At 43.0% G+C, this 12,723-nt stretch overlaps 1 protein-coding gene and 1 long non-coding RNA gene across 5 annotated transcripts; one reads left to right on the top strand and one right to left on the bottom strand.

Annotated features, from left to right (window-relative positions):
* Positions 1 to 6,958: 6,958 nt before the first annotated feature.
* LOC143899017 (uncharacterized) lies at positions 6,959 to 12,692 on the bottom strand. 4 transcript variants are annotated; one of them, XM_077408947.1, is made up of 12 exons: positions 12,259 to 12,692; positions 11,850 to 12,173; positions 11,558 to 11,770; positions 11,345 to 11,428; positions 10,936 to 11,259; positions 10,644 to 10,856; positions 9,535 to 9,618; positions 9,130 to 9,453; positions 8,838 to 9,050; positions 8,350 to 8,668; positions 8,094 to 8,266; positions 6,959 to 7,778 (listed from the first exon to the last, which is right to left on the bottom strand). In XM_077408947.1, the coding sequence occupies exons 1-12, from the start codon at positions 12,281 to 12,283 to the stop codon at positions 7,624 to 7,626; spliced, it is 2,451 nt and encodes an 816-aa protein (XP_077265073.1). In that variant the 5' UTR covers positions 12,284 to 12,692; the 3' UTR covers positions 6,959 to 7,623. The 4 variants fall into 4 exon arrangements, with proteins under 4 accessions (XP_077265073.1, XP_077265075.1, XP_077265074.1 ...); XM_077408949.1 differs by having other exon boundaries at positions 6,959 to 7,733; XM_077408948.1 differs by having other exon boundaries at positions 8,350 to 8,653.
* On the top strand, positions 10,812 to 12,504 carry LOC143899036 (uncharacterized). Its single transcript, XR_013257358.1, has 3 exons — positions 10,812 to 10,908; positions 11,524 to 11,822; positions 12,490 to 12,504. It is a non-coding gene; the product is annotated as an uncharacterized LOC143899036 (long non-coding RNA).
* Positions 12,693 to 12,723: the final 31 nt, after the last annotated feature.

Genomic DNA, 12,723 nt, shown 5'->3' with positions numbered 1-12,723 from the left:
AAGTTTTGCAAAAGATAATTATCCTTTTCTCAAACGCGAAAATCTGTGCGATCAGGTTTTCTTCGCGATGGTTGATGCGTGAATCAATTTGAGTTCCGTCGCGAATTAAAATTTCGCGCTGTATACGCTTATTTATTTCTATTCACGGTATTAAAGAACACCTCTTTACCTCGCTGTTATCCCAGATAAATAATAATGTAAAATAACGCATGTTTTGTATCGAACATCGACTTTACGTCGCGGTAATCTTTCGCGTTATCGACGTTATCGGAATTATCGCGTATTCGTCTTCGTTACGTTATAACGCAGTATATAATTGTGTAACGTAACGAGATATAATTGGCGTGACACTTTAATAACGTCAATAAATTGGCCGCACGCTTAAGATAATCTCTGTCGATGCAGATCGGAGTTACCGAAGTAAACCGCGTTATCCATCGCCGGAGTTGCCCAGAGATTCGTCGCACGTGGTTTTGTAAAAAGAAATGATCGACGATCAGTAATTCTCATTTCTAACGTAATTAACACAGACTTGTATATGACTGTTTTCCAGCAAGAAACACTGTGTTACGCAAAGCTAATTTATTGGCTATATATGTTATCTTAGATTAGAAGTTTTAGATAAATGTAGCCAATAAAATGCCTTTGCGTAACGCAGTCTGAAACGGTGTTCCTTGCTGGAAAACGGTCTATGTATTAGAATTTAAGTCTGGCGATTAAATTTTTCGACAATGAAGAATCTCGCGTTATACAATTGCATCGAGGATTTGCGAAAACGTGGAAATCTCGTTTCGCTAAAAATCGACGGCGCAGAAATTAAAACTCCGGCGCAAAATATATATGCGAAATGGTTGAAGCTTGATTGAATTAAAAATGTTAAAAAATAAGCCTTAACTTATATATGTATTGAAGTGTGGAAAAAAAAAGATTGGAGGATTAAATTTTTCGACGATAAAGAATCTTGCGTTATACAGTTGCATCGAGGATTTGCGAAAACGTGGAAATCAGAAATTAAAACTCCGACGTAAAACATATATGCGAAATGGTTGAAGCTTGATTGAATTAAGATGTTAAAAAATCAAGTCTTAAATTATGTATATCAAAATGTAGAAAAAAAAAGATTGGAGAACGATTGGGGGAACTCTTCGACGTCGCGTTTTCCCAAGCGCGCGCCAGCCGCTCGTCCGTCAATCGCAGTGACGAGCAGTGATTCATCCGCGATTATCCGCGCGTTGTCTATTTCCGCGAATCGCGCGGGTGTCCCCGGATCGACGTCGCGTCGTCGCGAAATAAAGTAACGCGGCACGCGCCATGTCATTTCTTTCTTTCTTTCTTATCTGCGATCACTTTTTCGCCGTCGTGATACACGTCGCGCCCGTCCCCAAGGGGACGTTTCTCGCGCGCGCGTCCCCTCTTTCTTTCTCTCTTCCGATAAAACCCTCGTGTTTCTCTGTCTCGAGATTTTGGAAAAAATTCGGGAGAATAAACATCGACGGTCGCAAGATGGCCAGAGGTGATCTATCTATTTCTCTACGCCTCTCCCTCTCTTTCGCGATCGAGCCGGAGAGGAACGGCCGGCCGCGACTGCCGCGCACCGTCGCGCGTACAGGGGGAGAGGGCACGTTGCGCGGAACGTTCGTCCCGTTTGGAGAGTACGCGGCTGGCCGCGCGCGCGGGACGGAGACGGAGACGGAGGTGCGAACGGCACGCGACCCGACGCACGCATCGCGCGTGAACCTGTCGGCGTCTCCCTCTCGCGCGCGACGTCGGTCGTCTCCGTCGCGGCGGCGGCGCGGCGGCGGTGGCCGCGACGAGGAGAGCGGAAAAGAAACGGGTAAACGCGCGCGCTCCGACGGGCGCGGGGGGTGGAGGGGCCTTTCGAAATGGGACGGGAATCGGATGACGGCGTGGCAGCAGCCGCTTAGCCACCCGCCTCGGTGACAGCGGCTCTTTGTATACCAAATACCAATATCGCCCGCACACGGCACGTATATAAGTACGCGGCCCGTGGCCCGTTTCCCGTCGCTCGCGGTTACCGAGACGACGAGCGCGGCCACGCGCTCCTCCGCGCTCTCCTTCCATTTCTCTTTCTCTTTCTCTCGACCGAAGCGACGAGGAGGTGCGGGAGAAAGGGGGGAAGGGATATTAGAAAAAAGAAAATCCGCGCGTATATACAGTCCTCGGCGACGGTGATCCCGTTTCCGAGAGAATAAGACGCTCGCCAGGCACGTAGTGCACGTACCGCATCGCTCGAGTCATCTCCGTCGCGTGACGATCGAGAGGACGATATCCCGACGGGATAGATCGATATGTCCGTCCGCGCGCGCGATGATATATTCGATAACGCGAGGGATGAAGACCCGCGGATACGCGTGTACGTACAAAACGTCGCGACAAAGGGGAGGGGGCGCGAGGAGGTGATCGCGCGAACCATTATTCGATGGCGGTTACGTAACTCTCCGTCTTTGCACGAAACACTTCGGGCGGAGGTGGGCGGCCGCCGCCGCCGCGGCGGCCGAAGCGAAGCGTTCTCTCGCGCTCTCTCATCGCCTCTTCACGCCGCACGGAATTCCGGAAAAGCGTAATCGATCGTCGCCGCGCGAGCGCGCGGCCGCGGCCGCGCTTCGCTCACGCCGCGCGCTCCGGTCGCATCGCGGCCTCACGATTTATGTCTGGTCTGGTCTCGCGTGCACACACGCGACCGCTACGCGGTGCATCGACCCATCTCTCGCTCTTTGCGCTTCGCGTCGCGATGCTATACGCGCCGATCGCGTATCGCGAACGCGCGTGGCGAGGTGCGTCGCGAAGGATTTATTGTCCACCTTTTGCTTATCATTTTCTTCCTTCTTCCTTCTTCCTTTCGGAATATGCCAAACGCTGACGAAAACTTAGGAGGAAGATTATTAGGCTCTTTATGGTATAGGAATTGTAAGGATTGCAGAGGAAAATCGAAGGAAAGCCGAGGTCTTCGTATATGTTGCCAGGCGTTGCGCGAAAATCATGAAACTCACGCGTCTGCATTAAGTCATATCTACGTCAGTTACATAAAAACTCGGTATTGCTATGTGTCTTTTTTCTTTCTCGTAAAGCTCACTTTGGATGGTTTATAAAAAGAAAACGTAACGAATTTTTATTATTTTTTGATATATCTAAATACATGGCGTATAAAATTGTAGTTCTATCCTGAATTCTTGTACAAATCGTGAATCGTCTGAGATAATCTCAGGTGAGAATTGATTGATTCTACTTGTGTTCTCGAACGACACGCGATCAGTAAACTACAACCGGTAACTGTAATTAGACTATGTCGGCTATGTCGCTTTAAAAAAAAAAAGATTCTCGCCAAGGATCATGAAAAATTTCGTCTCCGTTGTCGACGGAGAAATATACGCGAGTCGCTAGATTAAAACAGACAGCAAAATATATAGATATAATAATCGAATAAATAATAGATGAGCAAACTTTGATACACTCGAAAAAAATTGAGCCAATCCATTTGTGCGGCTCCGTCATCGAAGCTAATTAAGATACTGTAAAAGAAACTACTGTCAGCTTCTTCCTTTTATCTTCTCTTATTTCGTTGTTCGCTACGTTTATTTATTTCGCGGCAAGACAGCGAGACTCCGAGAAGTTGTAAGATTCACATTCAGATTCGAACCCTACGAGACAAATTATAAACGTTGAACATTTCTCGATCGCTAAATCTATAAATGACGTCGAAGGTCGAAGTCGATATAACTCGGCGGCTTCCTGGAAGAAAGTCATCGTACGAGGCACAGAAAAATCGACGTGCCGCAAATTCATTCGCGGGTTGATTTTCCGCGATCCGAAAATTTCTTCGCTCGCGCGACAAGTAAATTCGTTCTCTCTTAGAATAACTCGTCGAGTAAAATTGTTTTGCTGAGCAGAGCGCGTATAATTATCGCGCGAGAGCTCTATCCGTTCGGTTTGCATCAGAATAATTTCCTGTTAATGGGGATGCTATAGGTACCTGATTGCCTATTCAGCCGCGCTCCACCCCTCTCCTCCGTTCAGCTCGCAGAAAGTAACGCTTTTGGCTAAATAAATAAGTAATAAATAAAGAAACGCGAAACTTTATCTTCTTAATCTTCCTAGAGGCTGTGTTGCACGGATCATTTTGGACCTATCACAAAATTTATTAACTTCTAAATTTCTAATTGAAAATTAAATTATTTTTTATCATCAATACCTCTTGACACACCATTTCTGTAACGGAATATAATTTATTTCAAAAGTTTGGATCTTTTAAAAGGGTATACGCTTGCAATAGACACTGTATTACACGTGGATCAATTTGGCTTTATAGCGCAAAATCAGTTTTTCAATAACTTACCTATGATGAAGATTAAGGGTGAATGGACTTCGAATTAAAAAGGAAATTATTTTTTAGCGTCAATATTTCTTGATTCTATTTCTATAACATAATATAATTTATTTCCAAAATTTGGATTCAACAGCCTATGAAAGTTAAAGGTGCACGAACAGGTGATCGTGTGATTGCACGATTTTACACAATTGATCACGTTTTTCAATAGATCAAATTTAATAAGTGCGAATTTTACGAGAGTTTAATAAGTAAAATTCCGTTTCATATTTTAGCTTCATCCTGAAATTTTAGCTATGCGGGGGAGCGAAACTATAACGCCACGCGAGAAGAAACGGTTGTACTTTGATGCAGGCTTATCGCTCTCGCGCGATAAGGAGACCAAAGTTTTTGTAATCTAGCCAACCGATACGTTCCTTCCCGATTCGTCATCAAAACGCGAGACAAACAGACGGCGAGCGTCGCGTTGACTTCCCGATTTTCTCGAACGAATCTCCATTTTTTCCGTTCGGTCGACGAGACTCCTCGCGAATTCAAGCCCCGCACGTCGACCAGTCGACCCGATCGGGGATGATCGAGCGACGCTCATCTTCTTCTTTCGTTGACTTCCGGAAACGAAAGATCTCTTTCGTTCCGGGACCAACCGGAGAAGGTGTCTCGGGTGTCGTCCGATATATCGGATGCGTTCCACATACAAAGCAAATTCTGAAAAGAAAGCGGATTCTTCGCCGCTAATTGCAACGCTCCGTGAAAATAAGTTCGTCCGTCTATCGACGATCCTGATCGCCCTCGACGGTATTCCACGAGTCTAAAAATGTGTTTCGGTGCGAATTTGGTGCCCGAACGAATTCGTCCACTGCGTAATCTCAATTATGCCCGTCGTGGAGGTACGCAGCTCTCGAACAAGTCAACCGTAAACGCGCGAAGCGGTAATCGATATAGTAATCTATACATTAGAGCAAAAGTTGATATTATAATTATATCGTGGTTACCGAAAATTAAGGCAATGACTGATTCTCGATCTCACAAAAAGAACGTCGCAAACGTCGAAAATTCTGAAAAAACGATTTATTTTTTTTTTATTTTTTATATTTATAATGCGGTTAAATAGATAGTCTCTTATCGTGAAACTTTTGTATAAAACGTCTTTTGATGTCTCGAATACTTTTCGAGAAATATTTAACAGCGTATATTGCACTTTCTATCTCTTGCCAAACTTCGATTGATGACCGATTTTCGATCGGGAGTAAAAAAAATGACAAGATCGAATGCGTTTACTTCCCGCGGGCATACAAAACGAGGGTACAAAACGGGTTTTCCATTCTCGGGATGAGTCGCGATTGAGATCACGTGACATACGCTTCCGAAACGAGCTTTTCGCGAGGGAAGCTCTCGAAGATGCTTTCCGACGCGGCGTTTTCGCGTCACCGCTGGCTCTTCCAGCCGGCGCGACGCTTTAATTAGAAACGCCTCGGCTCTTGATTGCGCTGCCGCAAGGTTCTCGTACGGATGTCCAGTCAACCGTGGTACTTAACACGACGACGCGGCAATCGCCGCGTTTACGCCGTTGATTCAGGAGGCAAGGTCGAAGCCTCGCTTGAGTTCGGTCGCGCGTTCCAAAAATATTATTACGAGGCGAGAATCCGACCAACTGATGTAGAACAGCAACTCACAATAAAGTCAAAATGATTTCAAAATGACTGCAAAATGACGATTTTTGGTCATTTCATCATCATTTTACCATCATTTGGACGTTATTTTGACTTTCTGTTCTACCTGGTATCTCGTCCTCGTGAACCAAACGTGCCCCCCTCCCCCCCGGCCGCTCTTTCTTTCTCCCTTCCGTCCGGAGGAGTCGAGCGATTTCTCGCATTTCAAAATACCCCAACAAAACTTGCCGAGACCTAGGATCAATGTTTCATTTGTTGCAGATATGATTCGCGTAATGGTGATGCTTCAATCGATTAAGATATCAGGTAGGGGGTCTGGCAAGCGCGCGAGCGGTCTGGCAGCGTTGAATAATTCAAATGCAAATAGCAAACGGAGCGTCATTTTTCGTCGTTAGGGAAACAAAGTCGAATGTTTCTTCGCAGTTTGTTGAAAGGATTTCTATTTTCCATCCCGTATGCCACTGCAGGATCTCTGGACTCGGAAGATCTTTGTCATCACGTCGATAAGACAGCGAGCAAGTGGCGAGCAGTGACGAGCGAATAAATAACATTGCTGTGCTACCATCTAGTGGGAATGGAGTATACTGGTGCATTTCAAAAGATAGTTTACATCGGAACTTTGTTCTAAAAAAAAATCACGGACCTGTTCTTTGCAACTGCAATTTGTTATACTTTCTGCACTTAAGGGGATCCTAAAGTGAAGGCTGAACTTTTCCTCGACGTCGGTACGGTCAACATTTCTAATCCTGTTTTCTATGTCATATATCTATATATCTGTTCTTGTCTAACTGCTTCTAAATAAGCTACTTGTTACATATATTAACTTAGCCGCTCTTGTCTTGTCAAACTGCAACAATGTATCTGTCAAGCAATAAATTCGTGTAGATTTGCAGAGTAATAATGTTGCTCGAGAATGGAGAGAAATAATTATTTCCAAAATAAATAGAATATAAAAGCATCCATATATTATTGGTATACATTGTACATCACGATTCATATTTTAATTGGTGAATAAGGCCATTAAACAGTGGGCGGTGATACGGTATGTGGTGTCGATGTCGCAATACCATTAGGCGTGGAAGCTGACAATGGTTCAGTTGAGAATTGTTGTTTCCATTACCGTTGCTACATATCGACACGGTTCGAAGGTATTTGTTGCTTGTGCTGCATTTGTTGCAGGTGTTGTGTTGCTTGACAACATAAATTGGGCCCACTGCCTCGGCCTCGGTCAATCTAACTTTCGTAAGATCAGGGAACCGATGATGATTCTGAGTAGAACTATTGAGTAAACCGGCAGCTATGCCATCGGAAGCTGAAAATTAACCAGATGTCGCGTTCTTAAACACAGTGGTGGTCGTGAGATTAGCCTGGGACATTTGAAGTCGTCCAAATGGGCTGAGTCTAGGATTAGGCACCATATTGACGTTGGATCGATGTGGATTGCCCGTTCGGACTAGAATCGGAAAGATTCCTTGTAGTTGTTACTGGATTTGCTGTTGGTGTTGGCTGTTCTGCTGCTGTGGGAACTGCATCCTGTTGTATTGCTGAATTGACCATCGCTGATATCGTTCCGAGTTTACTCATACTTAGTGAATGACTTCATTTTGGTCAGTCGGGCAAATAAAGTCCAAATTCCCTGCGATGCCTTCTAGACCAGTCGTACCCAGGAGTTGCTGCTGCTACTGTTGCTGTGTTACGTCTGCGGTTTCGTTTTTCCTCTACATCATTCGATAAATCGCTCTTAGAATTTAGGGACATGTTAACTTAAAAAAAAAAGAAGAATATATATAAGAATATAAGAATATAAAAAAAAAAAAGAATATGACTCTGTTACTTCTCAAAAAGTTAATTGAACCTTGTATGACTATGTGACATGTATATATTTTGTGACATTTTCCAACGAGAATAGACGATACAGACATAACACAATAAATTTCATTCTAGTTTATCAAATGTTAAATAAGGATGAAATGATTCACTGTATTCTTTCACTTAAAAAAAAAATTAAAAAAATAATAATAATAATGACAAAAGACTGTGACTTTAATAAATCCTTCGATGTTGTTGAAATTACGTACCAAGTTCCTTTTGAATCTTGTAGATTTTCTCGGCCAGCAGATGATAATATCCCGACCGGGAGTCAGCCATTTCGTACATGTCACCTTCCACCTTCCTCGCGTACGCGACCAAGTTGTGCATTCTTTTATCGAGGATAGCTTGTAGATCGGGAGCCGGAAATATTGCTTGAACCCTGAGAAAATAAGCAAACACACATGCTGGGACACGAGTTTCAAATGAGTGCGCGCTATTATGTATAATAAAAGTCTCACTAACAATTTATGAACGAGATGGTTTCTGAGATCTGGAGTGACGGACAGATGCCACTCCTTTGTTCCTTGCACCGGAGTCGCTGTGACTTGACCGGGTTGAAGACCGCCTGGAAACTGTAGATCCTCTAATCCATTTGGAATAACCTGTATACCGACAGCGGCCGCTGCGTCAGTGGCTGTAAGTCCGGTCGTTGATACCGTCTGATTGCCAGCTACCCCTACTATACTAGGATCGGAATTCAAAGGAAAAGATACGTTCGGCGCGACTACTTGTTGTCCGGCAAAAACTACGGATTGTCCTGGTGCAACTAAAACACATGACGCTAATTGCTTGGTTGTTTTTGGCGTAAAAATCTAAACAAATCATATTTTACAATTTAAAAGAATAAGAAAATAATATAATAAGATATATTTTTACATATGTATATAAATTTCATAAAATGTTTTAAATTTGAAAAAAAATCGCAAAGCAGTTAAAGATGTGCAACTCACTCTGTGTTTGAGATTGCGCTAATCCAACGTTGCTCGATGTCCCTGGAAAACCGCTTGCCACGCTGACAGCTGACATTCTAACGCTTCCATCAAGGTCTTGACCGGGCAAGAGCCCCGGTGTTAGTATCGGATATTGAATCCCTAAAGCCTCATAAGCCGTTCTCATTTCGGATGGGCTTGGAGTTGGCTGATTATTTGGTTGAATTGCGGGTGCTAATAAAAATAATACATACAACGTAAATATACATCGCCGAAACATTAAGACGTAAGATATATATTCTTGCACAATTACCTTGCGCAGAATTTGTCCTGTTCTTAGTTGCTTGCTTTATCGGCAAGCAAACCGGACAATCACTATCACTATTTTTACAATGCTTCCAATGAGCGATGATCTGCCTTGACATGCTACAGTGAGGCACGGTGCAATTCTTTCCGGCTTGACAATTCGTCATGTGATTTATAACATTTTTCATAGTTTTGCAATCCGGCAAGGTACATTGTCTCATCTCGCCGTTTGCTTGGCTTTCACGTCGTTGACATTTATGTGCGTGCAAAAGCAGCACCAACTTTTGCTGGATGAGTCTACATTTCTCTGGATTAGGTGTCCATTTCGCGCCTAAACGCCCCAGATAAAATTGACATTCGGCAAAGATGTTACACAAGTAACACGATTTACAATGGTATAAGATAAACTTACCCGTTGAAGTACCCGTGTTAGCCATTTTGTCCTTGCGTAAGCTTGCCGCGGACTCGCTGTCCTCCGGTTGACGCACTCTGTACTCTGTAGCCTATTATTTTTTCAGGTTTTTTTGTACAATTCTATTTCACTCTTTCCGCTTCCGCGGGGGGCCGTTAGCTTATTTTCTTTTAATTACTTATATTATACAGCCTTGGTTGAACTGTATCGCTTTGCTTGTTTCTCCTAGGAAGATCTACACGTTCAGCGTGCAACTTAACTCCGTAGTTCGTGTTTGGGGTTATGTGATATGTGATACAAGCGAGCAGAGCCACAGTCCGAGAGCGAGCGAACAAACATTTGCTGTGTTACCATCTAGTAGGAACAAATCTATTGCCTATCTTGAAGTTAACCAATTAACCCATTCACTTGAATGATTGAAATATGTGTAAACTTGTCACGACTTTAATTTCTACTGCTTCTAAATAAGCTATACTTGATATCTGTCAAGCAATAAATTCGTGTAATGCAGATGCGCATCAGAGTAATGATGTTGCTCGAGCGAGAATGGAGAGGAAAAGTTCTTTCCAAAATAATTCGAGAATAAAAGTATCCATATATTATTCGTGTACATGACGACGATCAAACTGAACGTGCACACTCGCCGTTGGATTAATATAAACAATAATAAAACTTTATTTGCCACAATCAGTACTATCTAAGCATGATAAAGTTATATAGATAGATAGTTATATAGATCCTCTAATCCATTTGGAATAACCTGTTACCGACAGCGGCCGCTGCGTCAGTGGCTGTAGGTCCGGTCGTTGATACCGTCTGATTGCCAGTTACCCCTACTATACTAGGATCGGAATTCAAAGGAAAAGATACGTTCGGCGCGACTACTTGTTGTCCGGCAAAAACTACGGATTGTCCTGGTGCAACTAAAACACATGACGCTAATTGCTTAGTTGTTTTTGGCGTAAAAATCTAAACAAATCATATTTTACACAATTTAAAAGAATAAGAAAATAATATAATAAGATATATTTTTACATATGTATATAAATTTCATAAAATGTTTTAAATTTGAAAAAAAATCGCAAAGCAGTTAAAGATGTGCAACTCACTCTGTGTTTGAGATTGCGCTAATCCAACGTTGCTCGATGTCCCTGGAAAACCGCTTGCCACGCTGACAGCTGACATTCTAACGCTTCCATCAAGGTCTTGACCGGGCAAGAGCCCCGGTGTTAGTATCGGATATTGAATCCCTAAAGCCTCATAAGCCGTTCTCGATTCGGATGGGCTTGGAGTTGGCTGATTATTTGGTTGAATTGCGGGTGCTAATAAAAATAATACATACAACGTAAATATACATCGCCGAAACATTAAGACGTAAGATATATATTCTTGCACAATTACCTTGCGCAGAATTTGTCCTGTTGTTAGTTGCTTGCTTTATCGGCAAGCAAACCGGACAATCACTATCACTATTTTTACAATGCTTCCAATGAGCGATGATCTGCCTTGACATGCTACAGTGAGGCACGGTGCAATTCTTTCCGGCTTGACAATTCGTCATGTGATTTAGAACATTTTTCATAGTTTTGCAATCCGGCAAGGTACATTGTCTCATCTCGCCGTTTGCTTGGCTTTCACGTCGTTGACATTTATGTGCGTGCAAAATCAGCACCAACTTTTTCTGGATGAGTCTACATTCCTCTGGATTAGGTGTCCATTTCGCGCCTAAACGCCCCAGATAAAATTGACATTCGGCAAAGATGTTACACAAGTAACACGATTTACAATGGTATAAGATGGATAAACTTACCCGTTGAAGTACCCGTGTTAGCCATTTTGTCCTTGCGTAAGCTTGCCGCGGACTCGCTGTCCTCCGGTTGACGCACTCTGTACTCTGTAGCACACAATTTAAAAGAATAAGAAAATAATATAATAAGATATATTTTTACATATGTATATAAATTTTATAAAATGTTTTAAATTTGAAAGGAAATCGCAAAGCAGTTAAAGATGTGCAACTCACTCTGTGTTTGAGATTGCGCTAATCCAACGTTGCTCGATGTCCCTGGAAAACCGCTTGCCACGCTGACAGCTGACATTCTAACGCTTCCATCAAGGTCTTGACCGGGCAAGAGCCCCGGTGTTAGTATCGGATATTGAATCCCTAAAGCCTCATAAGCCGTTCTCATTTCGGATGGGCTTGGAGTTGGCTGATTATTTGGTTGAATTGCGGGTGCTAATAAAAATAATACATACAACGTAAATATACATCGCCGAAACATTAAGACGTAAGATATATATTCTTGCACAATTACCTTGCGCAGAATTTGTCCTGTTGTTAGTTGCTTGCTTTAGCGGCAAGCAAACCGTACAATCACTATCACTATTTTTACAATGCTTCCAATGAGCGATGATCTGCCTTGACATGCTACAGTGAGGCACGGTGCAATTCTTTCCGGCTTGACAATTCGTCATGTGATTTAGAACATTTTTCATAGTTTTGCAATCCGGCAAGGTACATTGTCTCATCTCGCCGTTTGCTTGGCTTTCACGTCGTTGACATTTATGTGCGTGCAAAATCAGCACCAACTTTTGCTGGATGAGTCTACATTCCTCTGGATTAGGTGTCCATTTCGCGCCTAAACGCCCCAGATAAAATTGACATTCGGCAAAGATGTTACACAAGTAACACGATTTACAATGGTATAAGATGGATAAACTTACCCGTTGAAGTACCCGTGTTAGCCATTTTGTCCTTGCGTAAGCTTGCCGCGGACTCGCTGTCCTCCGGTTGACGCACTCTGTACTCTGTAGCCTATTATTTTTTCAGGTTTTTTTGTACAATTCTATTTCACTCTTTCCGCTTCCGCGGGGGGCCGTTAGCTTATTTTCTTTTAATTACTTATATTATACAGCCTTGGGGTTGAACTGTATCGCTTTGCTTGTTTCTCCTAGGAAGATCTACACGTTCAGCGTGCAACTTAACTCCGTAGTTCGTGTTTGAGGTTATGTGATATGTGATACAAGCGAGCAGAGCCACAGTCCGAGAGCGAGCGAACAAATATTTGCTGTGTTACCATCTAGTAGGAACAAATCTATTGCCTATCTTGAAGTTAACCAGTTAACCCATTCACTTGAATGATTGAAATATGTGTAAACTTGTCACGACTTTAATTTCTACTGCTTCTA

This window comes from Temnothorax americanus, unplaced genomic scaffold (assembly GCF_048541705.1).
Source record: "Temnothorax americanus isolate GAGA-0224 unplaced genomic scaffold, ASM4854170v1 Scaffold25, whole genome shotgun sequence".
NCBI lineage: Eukaryota > Metazoa > Arthropoda > Insecta > Hymenoptera > Formicidae > Temnothorax > Temnothorax americanus.
This window is presented reverse-complemented; position numbering and strand designations above follow the sequence as displayed.